The sequence below is a fragment of the Hyaena hyaena genome, unplaced genomic scaffold, assembly GCF_003009895.1.
Source record: "Hyaena hyaena isolate Hyena2069 unplaced genomic scaffold, ASM300989v1 scaffold_129, whole genome shotgun sequence".
NCBI classification, from domain to species: domain Eukaryota; kingdom Metazoa; phylum Chordata; class Mammalia; order Carnivora; family Hyaenidae; genus Hyaena; species Hyaena hyaena.
Window position 1 is genome coordinate 648062 of NW_024080763.1, and position 13855 is coordinate 661916.

The following is a 13855-nucleotide window of genomic DNA, read 5'->3' on the forward strand; positions in this document are numbered from 1 at the left end:
TGGTCTCCCCGGGGCCTTCCTGCCCTGCTCACTGTCCCACCCCTGGTCTCTAGAGCCGAGTTGGGAACAGAATAGAGAACTATGAAAGATGAGTGAGTGGATAAAGACAGTGAGCACTGAATTCGGTGAAATTAAACTTCACACATATTAAATAACATAAATCTGAAGGAATAAAGTTGCTGTTTCTAAAAGACAGAGTTCACTTCATTTCTTCCCTAGACAGAGAACGTACCCAGCCCTGCATCAGTCTGACCCGAGACAAGCATTTTACTACTGTTGTGCGTTCAGTATCTTCATCTCTTTAGATAAGATGCAGCATCCAGTGAGATAAATGCAAACCGCACAACAGTGTATACGTTCTCGTCCAGCAACTGTAACTCACAATCTGTAAGCTTTGCCTCAGCAAATGAGTGAAAAGCAAGGAAACCTTTAAAACTTTCTGGCTGGAAACCAAAGGCTTTTCTCAATGCCAGCACTGCTCCCAGAGAATGGATTTGGTCTGATTGCGTGCGTTTCTCAAATTGTCCAAGAAAAGGCGACTTGGGTTTTGCGAGGCAAACTGAATGTATCCTTCTATAAAGGTTTAAGGTCTCCCAAGTCTCCACAGAAAACACTGTTCTTGCTTTAAGAGCAAAAGGAGCAATAATACAACTTGGAAAAGAAGGACAGAGCCCGACAGCCCCAGAGAGGTTTGGGGGGCGGGGAGCCCAGTTAAGTAAGAGCCCATATTACATCACTGCAGACTGCCCGCCTTTTGCCAAACAATGTAGGAAAAGGATTTTTTTGTTTGTTTGTTTTTTGGAGTGTCCTACCTCGTAGGACCTCTAGCAATGAATCAAAAGCTCAATTTTTTTTTCTCCTTTAAATCAGCGACAGTGGAGGGGGCGGGGGAGGACGGGGTCCCTCTCGTAAATGCAAGACCCGGCCTCGGTGCATGGTCGCCTGCCCACGGTTTGGAGGCAGGGGAACGAACGCCACTAAAGTGCCCCCAGGGAGAGGGGTCGTGAGGACGCACGGCTCCGCCTGGTTGCAGTTTCCGGGAAGCCCGCCGCGGGGCGCTGCCCCCTCCGGCCTCGGGGCTGCGCACCCCGCCCGGCCCGCGCCGCCGCCTTCGCCCCTCTCCTCCCTCCAGGAGAGGAAAACGCGAGGGCGAACCCGTGTTTCCGTGTCGAAGGCCGGCGGACCGCGCCCGGGCGCCCGCCCTCGCTCCCGGGGGGCCCCCTTACTCTGGGGCTCCATGCTCAGCTGCTCCCGGGCCCCCACGGGCCGAGCCCCCGGCGCCGCCGCCGCCGGTGCTAACGACTCCGCTCCGCGGCCGGCGTCGCTCGGGTTGCCTTGACAACGCGGAGGGCGGGGAGGCGGGGCCAGAAGGACGGCGAGAGGGAGGGACCAAAACCGCCCCGAAACGCGGGCGAGCGCGAGGGCCCGCGCGTCGCCGGGGGCACCGAGCGAGGGTGACGACCCGGTCGTCGGCCGGAGACCCTGCCCCCCGAGGCCCGGTCGGACGGCCGCGCCCCCAGGAGCCCTCGCAGCCCCGGCGGGGTCTGTGCCCGGGCCTTCGGGGCGGGGGCCGGCGGGCCCCCAGTCTGCTTCCCGAGGCGTCCGTCGGTCCGTCGGTCCGTGCGTCCGGCGAGCTCGGCCTGCCCGGCTGGGCAGGGCGACCGGGCCCGGGCCTCCGTCCCCGGACTCGGGAGCCGCCGCCGCAGGTAAAGGCCGGGCGGGCGGCGGGAGGGGCGGGCGGGCGGCCGCGGCGCACCTGTTGCGGCCGCCGGGCTTCGGGGGGCCCCCCGCCCGTTGGCCCCGGACGACCGCGCCCCGACTCCCGGAACCGCCCGGGCGACGGCCGCCTCCCCCGTGCCTTCCCGCAGCCCGCGAGGCAGCGGCAGGAGCGGCCCCTGCACCCCAGCCCTCGCACCAGGGGCTCCCTCGGCAGCCGGGGCGTCGGCCGGGCCGGGGGTGGGGGGGTGGTCCCTCGGGGCCGCATTTCTGGGCGGCATAAAGCACACGAGAGCCTTGTGTGGTCGGCAGGGGGCCGAGTGTGTCCCAGGAGCCCTGGAGCCCGGGAGAATTCCGTTGCCCACATTGCACTGTCATCCCTAGGATCGCGTTGCAGGCAGTGGGCCTGGATTGGAGCCTTGTGGTTGGATTGGGTCTGTGTGTCTGTGTGTCTGTGTGCGTGTTGTTTATTTCAGGCCTCCCCGTGGTCCGTTGAGCTGTGGACTCAGTCCGCGTATTTTGTACCAAACTTCGTAGGGCTGTTAAGCAAACGTCACAGTATCGCACACAATAGCATCCCAGTCATTGGGGTTTTTTTGTTTGTTTTTGTTTTACAAATAGTTTATTGTCAAGTTGGTTTCCGTGTCACACCCAGTGCTCATCCCCACAAGTGCCCCCCTCCAGCCATTGGGGTTTGAAGTGCTGGCGCCGGTTGCGCGGTCAGGACGCTTTGCAGCGCACGGCGTTGGGCCTGGTAGGCTGTACATATGCCAACAGCCGGGACAGAGTCAAAGATGAAGAAGAACGAGCCTTGAAGAGGAAAGAAAAATGGAGGAGGGGGAAGAGACAAGATCGAGAAGGCAAGAGCGGGCGTGTGGAAGCTGCGTGATTGATGCAGTGCTGGGGTCGCTGCGCTCTGAGTTCCTGAAGAGCCCTTTTTGGGTCGTGGGAGCCATTGCTCATTCTTTGCCACTAGAGAGATTTCCACTCCGTAGGTGACAAGGAAACCAAGGTAAATTACTTTCCTCTTAGAGAATCGTTCAGAGGTTAATTGAACCTGAGAAGCACATATTCTATGATGGGATTGGATATTTATTATGTTCCACCAAACTAGGCTCCCCTCTCAGACTGTATTGGGTCTTTTTCAGATGAATTGTCAAAGCAAGAAGGTTTATGCGTGGATATTGACAAGCAGTGTGATATATACAGAACCCTTAACTCATAAGCTAAAATATTGGAGTAATAAATTCAGGTTGGAAAGTAAACACTTCGTGGCACCATAATGACCTGTCCCCGAAGCTTAGACACAGGGATGTGTTTTTAGACAGCATCTAAGCGCTTCTGTAGTACCAGTGTTTTCAAATGCTAGTTTTCATACCATTAGCAAAATTGCGAGTTGGTCTTTTCATCCAAGAAACCAACATAATGGTGGTAGTCATTGGTAATATCGTAATCAAAGGGACAAGAGAGTGATAAAAACCTGGACTTTATGAACACATAAACGAGGTAGGATTGTATTTTCTCTCTCTTTTTTAAAAAATGTTTTATTTATTTCTGAGTGAGTGAGAGAGAGAGAGAGAGAGAGAGAGACAGCGTGAACAGGGGAGGGTCAGAGAGAGAGGGAGACACAGAATCTGAAGCAGCTCCAGGCTCTGAGCTGTCAGCACAGAGCCTGACGTGGGGCTTGAACCCAAGAACCATAAGATCATGACCTGAGCCGAAGTCAGGCGATTAACCAACTGAGCCACCCAGGCGCCCCAGGATTGTATTTTCTCAAACAGGAAAGGATTTGGCATTTGAGTGTAAAAAGAATAACAAAGAAACAATATTGTAGCTCTCCATTCGGAAGTAACAAGGACTCAAGCATTTGGTGGTTGCAAGCAGATTTTAAGGTTGGAAAAATGGAGATGTGTGTTGGGAAGGCACTTTATGCTTAGCAGTATGGAAAAATGATTTTATCAGTAGCTATGAACTTGACATTGAGGAAGCCTTGCATTGAAATATTTCAGGTAATAGGTGGCTGGCAACTGTGAAAAGCCACATTTTACTTTGGGGGATAGTGTGTTTAGGGAAGAAGTAACCGGTTGAGGGGGTGGGAGTGGAGGAGGGAAAGGTATGAAAATGTTTAAAAAGGACATTCGTTTCTTTCTCCCTCCAGCACCTAATCCAGTATACTTGTTATTTGTTCAATGAGTGAAAAGAGTATTTTAGAGAAATTGCTTTAGATAAAGGGATATGCTTTATTGTGGAGGAACCATTCTGAGGTCAGAAAGTTGCTAATGGGCGGGGTTGAGATGAAGGGTAAAGGTATTGGTTGCCCTTTTTGGGGGATTTTCTGCCACGTGTTTTCTGTTTGTTTCCATTGGCATGTTCAGGATGTTAATTGGTGGCCAGGTGGAAAACAATAAAGTCCTGATTTCTGATGAAGTTGCCAAGCTCGTCAAATTAGACAGAATTGTTACATTATTAACTTTGCTGATGCTTAACTAAATGTAGCAAACCAAAGCACTGTCACCAGGGAATAAGGTAGGAATGAAGGGACAGACATAGCCTTTGTTTTTCGTACTTAAATCTCTTAGCTGCAATAATTCAAAGCAAAAATAATTGTTGTAGAAAGTTAACATCATTTAATGCAGATAGGATGATTTTTTTTTTTTAAAGAAAAGAAGTTCAGAGGAAGTTTTCGTTTTTGTTACTGGATTTTTGTTTTTTGTTTTGCTAGAATGAGGGTACTTTTTTCTCTTTTTCTCTGCTACTTTCTTTTTTTAAAAAAATTTTTAATGTCTATTTATTTTTGAGACACACACAGAGTGTGAGTGGGGGATGGGCAGAGAGAGAGGGAGACAGAATCCGAGGCAGGCTCCGAGCTGTCAGCGCAGAGCCTGATGCGGGGGTCGAACCCCTAAACTAACTGTGAGATCAGGATCTGAGCCCAAGTTGGATTCTCAACCGACTGAGCCTCCCAGGCGCCCCATCTCCACTGGTTTGTGAAACTTGCAAAAGTTCAGTCAAGGAAGAAAACAAATTCCAGTCTGCTTGCTTCCTCTTTGCCCTTCAGACCTGTAGAGGTCTGCACTCAAATAGTTGGGTTCCAGTAATGCTCTTTCAGCATTGACTCATTCTTCATATAATTGGGCAGCAGAACCATGCTGCCCCTGCATCTGGAAAGTCTTCCAGGATTAGGCCAATGCCCACAACATGCACTCCTCTGTTGCCTCCTGGGGGCACTAGCCAGTTTGGCTTCCGGCCCTGGGCTGTACTCCCTGGTAGAGTTTCTCCCGCGTGATGTGCTTGGGGCTATGCCTCTGGTTAAACATTTGAGGAGCCGAGTCCAGTACCGCTTTCAGCTCGTGCGGGGTTTTCAGTGTAAACCTGCTCGTTTAGGATAATACTAAAAAGAGGACTCACTAAAAGTGAGATCAGCGATTGTCCAGCAGTCCGGCTGTGAAATCGAAGTCCATTAAATGTGATGATTACAGATATGAGTGCAAACATCTTGTACATTGTAAAGGACTCCTTAAACATAAATGGTTGTCTTTGTAGGCGTATAGCAAACATTTATTGAACATCCGTGATGTGCTGGCAACTTCCTGCGGGTTGCTCTTCATAAAGGGGGTAGGAAATGACCGACGGGTGTGTGGGCGGGCTTCCTGGGCAGAGGAACGGCTTGGGCAAAGGTGCAGAAGCTCGGGAAAGCAACTCTAAGCAGGCGTTCGCTGTGGCTGGAGTAGAGAGAACTTACTAGAAGAGCATAGAAGGAAGTAGAGCTGAAAGGCAGATAGGCATTAAATCAGAAAGAACCAAAAGAGTGAGATTTTTATCTTGATGGTAATGAGAAGGATTTGGGTCAGTGACGTGATTGCTTCTCCATTTGAAAGGGGCCACTGGCCGCACGTGAAGGACAGATTGGTGGAGAGCCAGAACCGGAGGCAGAAAAAAACAAAATTGGAGGTTTTGTAGTAATTCCATGAAGAAACGAGCAAACGACAATGGCGGTCGGGGGGGTTGGGGGTGGGTAGGGAGGAGGGCCCTCTGAGAGCGATCCGATTAGCCAGTTTTGGTGGTTTTGGTGCCGCAGGATGTGAAGCGGCAGAAGAAGGCAGGGATGATGCCCAGGTGACAGGGGGAATTGTTCTGCTCATTGTTAAAATCCAGAACACAGAAGAAGGAAAGAGGGCTTTTCTCTTTTTAAGGAAAAAACTCTTTTAAGGAGTTCGGTTCCTTTGAATTCCCATCTAATAAATTGGGACGTCCCTTAAGTAGTAGTTGGATTTGAAGGTCAGGACCTAAAGAAAGAAGTCTGAGATTAAGGTAGAACTTGAAGCATTCAGTAATTGAAGTAAAAATATGAATGATTTTCTCCCAAGAAGAGGATGTGGGATGAGAAGAGACAGTCAAGGATGGAACCCTGGGGTCCACGGTTATTTGACGTGGGGGGAGGGGCAGCGGAAGATCCCAAGGGGATGAAAGACGCTTGGCCAAAAGAGGCTGAAAATGTGGAAAGGTTAATAAAACAGAATCAAACTATTATTGGCTTATTAAAGTTACTGCAAAATGACTATCTGTTACCTTGTTAGCAAGAAAAGAAAATCTCCTGATTTTTGTGGTTTTTCACAATCTCCATTTGGAACAACAGTTTGAGGAAAACGTGGCTTCAGGAGTCAGAGTGATGCCCCAAACAAATTCTGCCTCTACAAAAAGGTGGATAAATGTTCCTTTTGTATTTGTTGGAGGTAAAATAGCTGTGTTAACTTCCTAGTGAAGACTGGCAATAACCTATTCTTAAGATTTCAGCTTTTGCTAGATCTCACCCATTTGCTCAGATATCTAACTAGGCTGCACAAATAAGCCAGATTAATATTTTAGCAAACTTTTAGTCAGGTATTATCTTTTAGAGCCTTGCTCAGTAAAACAAAACAATATTGAAAGCACTGAATGGCCTAGTCATTTGAAATTCTAATGAAACTCTTGCCTAATTTACATATAAGAAGTTATAGGTTATGATACAGAAGTACTGATTGAGCTTGGGATACCTTCCTATATAGAAGTCTAAAAACTCTTAAATTACCAGTGGAATATAGGATTCTTACATTAATTGTGCAGGACTGGTTATTCAGGCTGTATTTGGAATGAACCAAGATTGAGTTCAAAGTGAATCATTTTTAAAATTTCTGTGTTTTGAAAAAGCCAATCGATTTAATTTGCTTACTTAAAACAAAGTCAATTTGTTAGAAGTCTGGAGATAAAGTTGGGTTTTTGTTTTTTTTTAAATAAATTCTGAACTTTTTTTTTTACTTTTTTTTTTTTTTTACAAATAGTTTATTGTCAAATTAGTTTCCACATAACACTCAGTGCTCATCCCCACAAGTGCCCTCCTCCATGCCCATCCCCCCTCCCCCCCACATCCATCAGTCCTCAGTTTTTGTCAGCATTCAAGAGTCTCTCATGGTTTGCCTCTCTCCCTTTCCCCCACCATTTCCCCCCTTCTTCTCCCCCTTGTTCCTCCGTTAAGTTCCTCCTAATCCTCCTATACGTGCAAGCATATGATATTTGTCCTTCTCTGCCTGACTTATTTCGCTCAACATAACACCCTCAAGGTCCATCCATGTTGCTACACATGGCCAGATTTCATTATTTCTCAATGCCATGTAGTATTCCATGGTATAGATAAACCACATCTTCTTGATCCATTCGTCGGTTGATGGACACTTAGGCTGTTTCCATGTTTTAGCTATTGTGGAGAGTGCTGCTATGAACAATAAATTCTGAACTTCTATCTTGTTCAAGAAAGGTTTGAAGTAGATACTAGAAACCAAAAGGGATGTGCATTGGGGAGCTCTGAGCCAATTAAAAGAAAGGCAAACAATGGGGTAACCTTCTAAAAGTCATAGTAATGATAAGCCCATTGTTTCCATTAAAGTATAACGTGCCTGGGAGATAAACTTTACATATTAAATATTTGACTGTAACTCCGCGTGGGTGATTACAACCATGTTTTCAAATATTTTTTGACGGTTTTCTTTCCATGAGAGAACTACACATTTTCTGTGTATGGTATTTCTTCCAGACCACTCTGCCTGACATTCCCCCGTAGCGTCAAGTATTTCTTCAGCCCGCGCTGTTTCAGCGTGAGCCCGCATTCTTGTGTGCAGTCAGGAGGCGGCGTGGCACAGCGTGGTCAGGCATCCACTGTACACTTAACCAAGGTTACGCAGAGATCAGACTGCCTGACTCCAAGCACCTGCTGTATCACAGACGAGTTATTAGGAGCTGGAGAAATTAACTAACGCTCTGAAGGCTTAAATTTCCCCATTTGAAAAATGGAAATAATAAAGCAAACCCTCATGGGGTCTTTAAGAATTTCAGTGAAAGAATCCGTACACGGTGTTTAAGTACCTAGAACGTCTGGCACCCAGTAAGCACACTCTGTAAAGGCTGATTGGTAATCATCATTGCCGTTATTGTTATGGGTCCAACTTTAACGGCAGGATAGAACCATGCTTCTCAAAGTGTGGTCTGCAGTCCGGCCTCTGTGCACAGAGCGTTCCTGGTCTGACGTGAGACAAAGGGCTTGTGCTAGATGTCCATAGGCTGTGGCCCTGATCATGTCGTTTTGTTGAGCTGACATTTTTAGTAGCAAGACTTCTCAATGAAGGAAGCAACGCATTGATTTACATTCAGTGCAAGCTCCTGGTATTGCCACAAATAAGCATTTTGAACAGAATTGGCACGGAATGTTGGGTCAGTGATCCTGTTCTCTAAAAAATAATAGCCTTTTACCCTGAAGACAGTCACTAGTCACTCGTAATGCCTCGTTACCCTTCTCTGTTCTGAACCTTATGATTAGGGGTTATAAGGATATTGTTTATTTCAGCACGTATTTATTGATCACGCAGTCTGTACAAAGCCTTGTATCTTATTTCATAGAAGTAGTAAAGAGGGCTCGGAAATGGATCTTGGCTTTAGGAAGTCGGCCGTGAGCCCAGAGCCAGAGGACAAAGTGAAAACGTGAATAATCATGTTGGTGGATGTGTATCGAGTGTGTTCATATTACAGCTTGGGGCCAGAGGTTCCACACACAGATGTGTCCTTTTACGAAGTTGCTCCCAAAAATGGCCAGAATTATTTTTATTTTTCAGCACTTAAGACTATAATAGAGATCAGAGCTCACTTTATTGAGGGCGGTGTTTCTCCTAGGAGATTCGGAAATCTGAGATACTAGGGAATATCTGAGTTTTGGGATACAAATGACAAAAAGTACAGCTTATTAAGTTTAGTATTTATAGAAGATTCATCCTTACTTTTTTTTTAATGACTGGTTCTGTTTGATCCTGTATGCAGGTATATTAGTAATAGAAAATTTACTGCAGTATAGAATACAAAAAGACATTGCATAGATCCTAAAATATTTTTAAAGTTTCAATACCTATTAGCACTGATTCTTCAAGAAAAATTTGTGGGTCAGATAGTGTCAGGACAGATTGGGGAGTCCTATACAAATAATAATTTTTTGAAAGGTAAGGTAGGTGTGTGTGCGTGCGTGTTCGTTTGTTTTCTCCCACAACCCTTTTTCTAAAGAGTGGAGATGGATGGCTGTAAATTAGATGACAGAACAGACTATTTTCATAGACCTGTGGGAAAATGATTTAAAATGCTCAAGAAATGTTACTTAGTTTTTAATCTTAAAAATTTTTTTAAGTGAAAATGACTTATTGGCCTGCTGGGATAAGCCAGATCATAACCCCATTGTCTGTTCCATCCTGCCTTTTGCCTTGAACTGTTACCAGCTCTCCTACAACGGGATTCACTAATGACTTTAAGAAAATTATAAGTTTTAGGGGCGCCTGAGTGGCTCAGTCGGTTAAGTGTCCGACTTTGGCTCAGGTCACAATCTCACGGTTCTTGAGCTTGACCCCCGCGTCGGGCTCTGTGCTGACAGCTCAGAGCCTGGAGCCTGCTTCGGATTCTGTGCCTCCCTCTCTCTCTGCCCCTCCCCTGCTCACACTCTGTCTCTCTCTGTCTCAAAAATGAACAAACATTAAAAAAATTTTTTAAAGAAAATTCTAATTTTTAGTATTAAAAAATAGAGTAATACGTCAAATTTAGGAGGAGAATTATAAAGAAAGTCAGAAGCATAAAAAATAAAAGTTTGGATTAAGAAATGACCGGGTGAGTTATACCCCTGGCACTTAAAACACCAAAACTTCAGCACATCAGGTCTTTTGTGATGTGGCCCCGTCTCCCCCTGTGAACCCCTGTGTACGAGAGTCTCTCTCCCTCCTTTGACGTACCAGCCACATCTTCCTTCTTTTAGTTACTGGACCATAAGACTAAGTCCGTATGTCCCAGATCATCTCTGTGTCACATCCTGTGCTCTTCCTGGCGGGACAGTAAGCTCCCTGAGGGCAGGAACCAGACCCGCCTGTTCGCTCTGCGGCACCATCATGTCCGCAAGGCCGACACTTGGTGGACACTCAGGTCCTGGCTGAGGCAGCGAATGAAAGACCAGAAACCTGGGTGTGGAAGATGAGAAAACTTGAGAACAGAGAGAACCTCTTAGATCATGAATACCTGTAATAAAACAGACCGATGTTAATCTTAAAAGTGGAAAATCCCTGAAGAACAGAAAGCGACTCAGTCATAATCTGCTCAGCCTCTAAGTGCTAACTGAGCACCTACTGTGCTTGGGCTCAGACCGTGGAAGTTACCCAAGAGGTTATCGCTCCACCAACAGTCTGAGTACAGAGGCTCCAGACGCGGGGAAAGGATAGTAAGTAGTGCAGATGGTTGAGTAGTTTCCTGATGCGTTAGGACGTTGCTCCCCAGGAACGGTCAGCCCCGGGGAGCTGTGACAGCCGAGGGCCTGCAGCAAGCATGCTGCGCACCTCCGTCACCTCTCCGTGCAGCTCGGCGACTCTGCAGAAAGGCGCGAGAGAAACGAGAGTTCGCTGCGGTTTGGGTGTATGGTTCGAGGGAAAACCGAGAGCCCGTACCGGCCTTTCAGTTGTGGATCCGGGAATTCACCAGCATTTCAGGCCGTAGCCTTTAGGAATCCAGAAGCCTGGGGACAGCAGGTTGTCACCAGCACCCCGGCATGACATGAAGGCCCAGGGACATGGGAGGAGCCAAATCCTGAGGAGCTGTAAAGGACTTCGTCACTGACACAACGTAGGGCAACTTGGGAAGTCGAGTACAAGTATGTCTGAGGTGCTGACAGCCTTCCCTCAACGAATATTCCCAAAGGCCTCGTACGTGGCGGGCCTTGCCATGGCTGCAGTGAGCGAGAGACCCAACTCTGTCCCTTGCGGCGCTTGCCTTCAACCAGAAACAGGGTGAACAGGTAAAAATGCTTACTTTGTTAGACCGCGGTGAGCATTAAGGGGAGAAAAGCAAAGCAGGAAAAGAGGCTGGGGTGGGTCTGGGCCATGGGGTGTGAGTCAAAGTTAGGGTGGCCAGTATGTCACCGAGCGGACATTTGATACAAATCTTTACAAAGAAAGGGTCCTCGCCTTGGGGACACCTGAGGAAAGGACATCTCTGAGAGAGGAGCGAGCATGACCTCCCAAGGCCACGGGGCTAGAAGTGGGAGGAGCGGGGGCGGGGGGGGGGGGGGGGGGGAGGGATGGACCGGTCTGCGGCCCTTCTCTGGACCCAGAGCCACCAGGCCCATCGGTCCTGGTAAGGGCTTGGGGTTTTCCTTGGAGCGAGAGGAGCTGGGAAGCCGGTAGAGACTTTCGAGCAGAGGAAACATGAGCTGACTTTAACGGGGTCACGGCGACTGGGTTGAGGAGTGACAGTGGGGCCGAGAGCGCAAGCCGAAGGCCAGTCACGAGGCTGCTGCGGCCGTCCAGGTGACCAGCCGCTCCCAGTGCTTGGTGCATTTGGGAAGTAGAACTGACACGATCCAGCCGTTTTCTTCTCCTAAAGCAAATCACTGCAGTTGGTGGTAAGTTACTGTGGCACGGTTGTCTAGGAAGAAGTCCATCAAGATCCTCACTGGGTTAAGGGGCGCCTTGGGTGGCTCAGTTGGTTAAGCGTCCAACTTTGGCTTAGGTCATGATCTCACAATTCGTGGGTTCGAGCCCCACGTTGGGCTCTGTGCTGACAGCTCAGAGTCTGGAGCCTGTATCAGATTCTCTGTCTCCCTCTCTCTCTGACCCTCCGCTGCTCTCTCTCTCTCTCTCAGAAATTAAAAAAAAAAAAAATTCTCACTGGGTTAAGATTGAGGGCTCAGGGGCACCTGGGTGGCTCAGTTGGCTAAGCATCCGACTTTGGCTCAGGTCATGATCTCACGGTTCGTGAGTTTGAGCCCCACATCAGGCTGTGTGCTGTGCATGGAGCCTGCTTTCGACTCTGTGTCTCCTTCCCTCTCTGCCCCGCCCCTGCTCATATACGCACATATTCTCTCTCTCTCAAAAATAAACATTAAAAAAAAAAAAAAGACCGAGGGGTCAGCAGGGCTGTGTTCCTTTCTGGAGACTCTAGGAGAGAATCCATTTCCTTGTCAGCTTTTAGAGCCTACCCACGCCGTTCCCTGGCTCGTGGCTCTCCGTCCATCTTCAAAGCCAGCAGCACTGCATCCCTCTGACCCTTCTTCCATAGTCCTGCCTCCTTCCGACTATACCTGGGAAAGGTCTTCTGGTTTCAGAACTCACGATTAGATTGGGCTCCCCAGGATAGGTGCCCTATTTTGAGGTCTGTAACTTTGACATCTACAGTCCCCTTTTGGCACACAAGTACAGATTTATAGGTTCCGCGGATTAGGATGTGCACGTCTTTGTAGGCAGGGGAATTTGAGATAAAGAGAAATCAAGAATAACTCCAAAATTTTGAGTCTGAGCAATTGAAAAGGAGGAAGTAATCACGAAGGAGAGGACCAGGTTTGTGGCTTTGGGGAAAACATCAGGAGCTCGGTTTAGGACGTGTTGAAATGCCTGTCACATATCCAAGTTGGAGGTGACGAGTCGATAGTTGGACACAGGAGACTGAAGTTTAAGAGCCAGGATGGACAGGGCCTGTAAGTGGAAGTCCTCCATGTACGGATGGCTTTGAAGCCTTGAGACTGGATGAGACCGCCCTGGCCCTGTTAGATTTCTGCAAAGTCCGAAAGTTGTACATTTGAGAATTTGATGGGTGTGAGGAATGTATATTTACAGCGAATGGAACATGGAGGAAAATGAAGAAGAGGAGCATTGAACTGTGAAACCTAAACCAGACTTCCTCAGGACAGATTTCACAACCTTGTTTTACTTAACCCCTTGCAAACTTTATCTTTCCTGTTCTGTGAACCGTATTTCTAGAATTACTGCACCAGCGCCAAGCATCTGAATGACTAAGGTGTAGCTCATCTTACATCAACTTCGGATTCTTTGTTGTTGAGGTGGTTTCGTGTTACATTAGGTCTGTATTATTTTATAAACGCTCGTTTAAAAGTTGGAATAGACTCACTTCAAAGGCCAGTCCTCAACAAATTATGCAGTCCCCAGTTTGTAGGTAAGATAGCTTTGAAAAAGGAGCAAATCCCTAATCTTGCAGACTCTCGGAGTACAATGTAGTTTCTACGGCTAGCAGAACAATATTAAGTTTTATTTTGGGTGGCATGTCACCTACCATTTTTGTTTCCCTTACTTAGGCTGGTATTATTTGCCGATGGCCGAAGCATGGGTCTTTTGTATGTACATTTAATTATATCCAAGAAAACATTGGCATGGCTCACGTCAGTTGCAGGATCAATGCAGAGAGGTGTTGGACATCATGAAAAGTCAGCCACTGCCCGTCTAAACCTGGAGCTCCAAACTATCGAGCTGCAAGAAGTCCATCTGAGTGGTGAAAATAGAGGTCACAGACTTCCCAGCTTTGCTCAGACTCCTTGGATTCGATATAGAACTTGCTGAGGACTCAGCCTTTACATGCCTTTCTGTCAAACAAGTTTAACTGGTTTCTAACATGCTGGGTAGGAGGGCAGGTTAGAAACAGAGAGGCGCCTCACCGGGCAAGCACGTGAACCACAGTAGGAAGTAGGTACTGAATCCTTGCAGAAAAGCCGGTCTTTAGACCAGCAGTCTGGCCTCTGACCCCTGGACGCTTAAGGGAAGTCTGAGGACATTCTCTTTAGGAATTGATGTCATGGTGACTCTGA

At 47.8% G+C, this 13855-nt stretch overlaps 2 protein-coding genes and 1 long non-coding RNA gene across 9 annotated transcripts in view; 1 reads left to right on the forward strand and 2 right to left on the reverse strand.

The window, feature by feature from the left end:
* The window catches only part of FANK1 (fibronectin type III and ankyrin repeat domains 1), a 98790-nt gene extending 96793 nt beyond the window's left edge, over window positions 1-1997 (reverse strand). The window contains exons 1-2 of the mRNA XM_039237949.1: window positions 1397-1997; window positions 1156-1334 (exon numbers count right to left, since the gene is read on the reverse strand). Of these exons, the coding sequence (XP_039093880.1) occupies window positions 1156-1334; window positions 1397-1997 (780 nt within the window). The remainder of the gene's footprint in view (window positions 1-1155; window positions 1335-1396) is intronic.
* The window catches only part of DHX32 (DEAH-box helicase 32 (putative)), a 56847-nt gene that overhangs the window by 3945 nt on the left and 39047 nt on the right, over window positions 1-13855 (forward strand). For 4 of the 7 annotated variants that reach the window (XM_039237924.1, XM_039237925.1, XM_039237917.1 and 1 more), the window contains exons 1-2: window positions 1413-1706; window positions 2338-2728. The exons of 1 other annotated variant lie outside the window; for it this stretch is intronic. The gene's annotated coding sequence lies outside the window, so the exon portion shown is untranslated. Of the gene's footprint in view, window positions 1-1412; window positions 1707-2337; window positions 2729-11347; window positions 11663-13855 lie in introns of those variants that run through there. 2 more of the 7 variants (XM_039237918.1, XM_039237920.1) reach the window with 2 other exon arrangements.
* On the reverse strand, window positions 9854-13693 carry LOC120235541. The gene is made up of 2 exons (XR_005529447.1): window positions 13396-13693; window positions 9854-10229 (listed from the first exon to the last, which is right to left on the reverse strand). It is a non-coding gene; the product is annotated as an uncharacterized LOC120235541 (long non-coding RNA).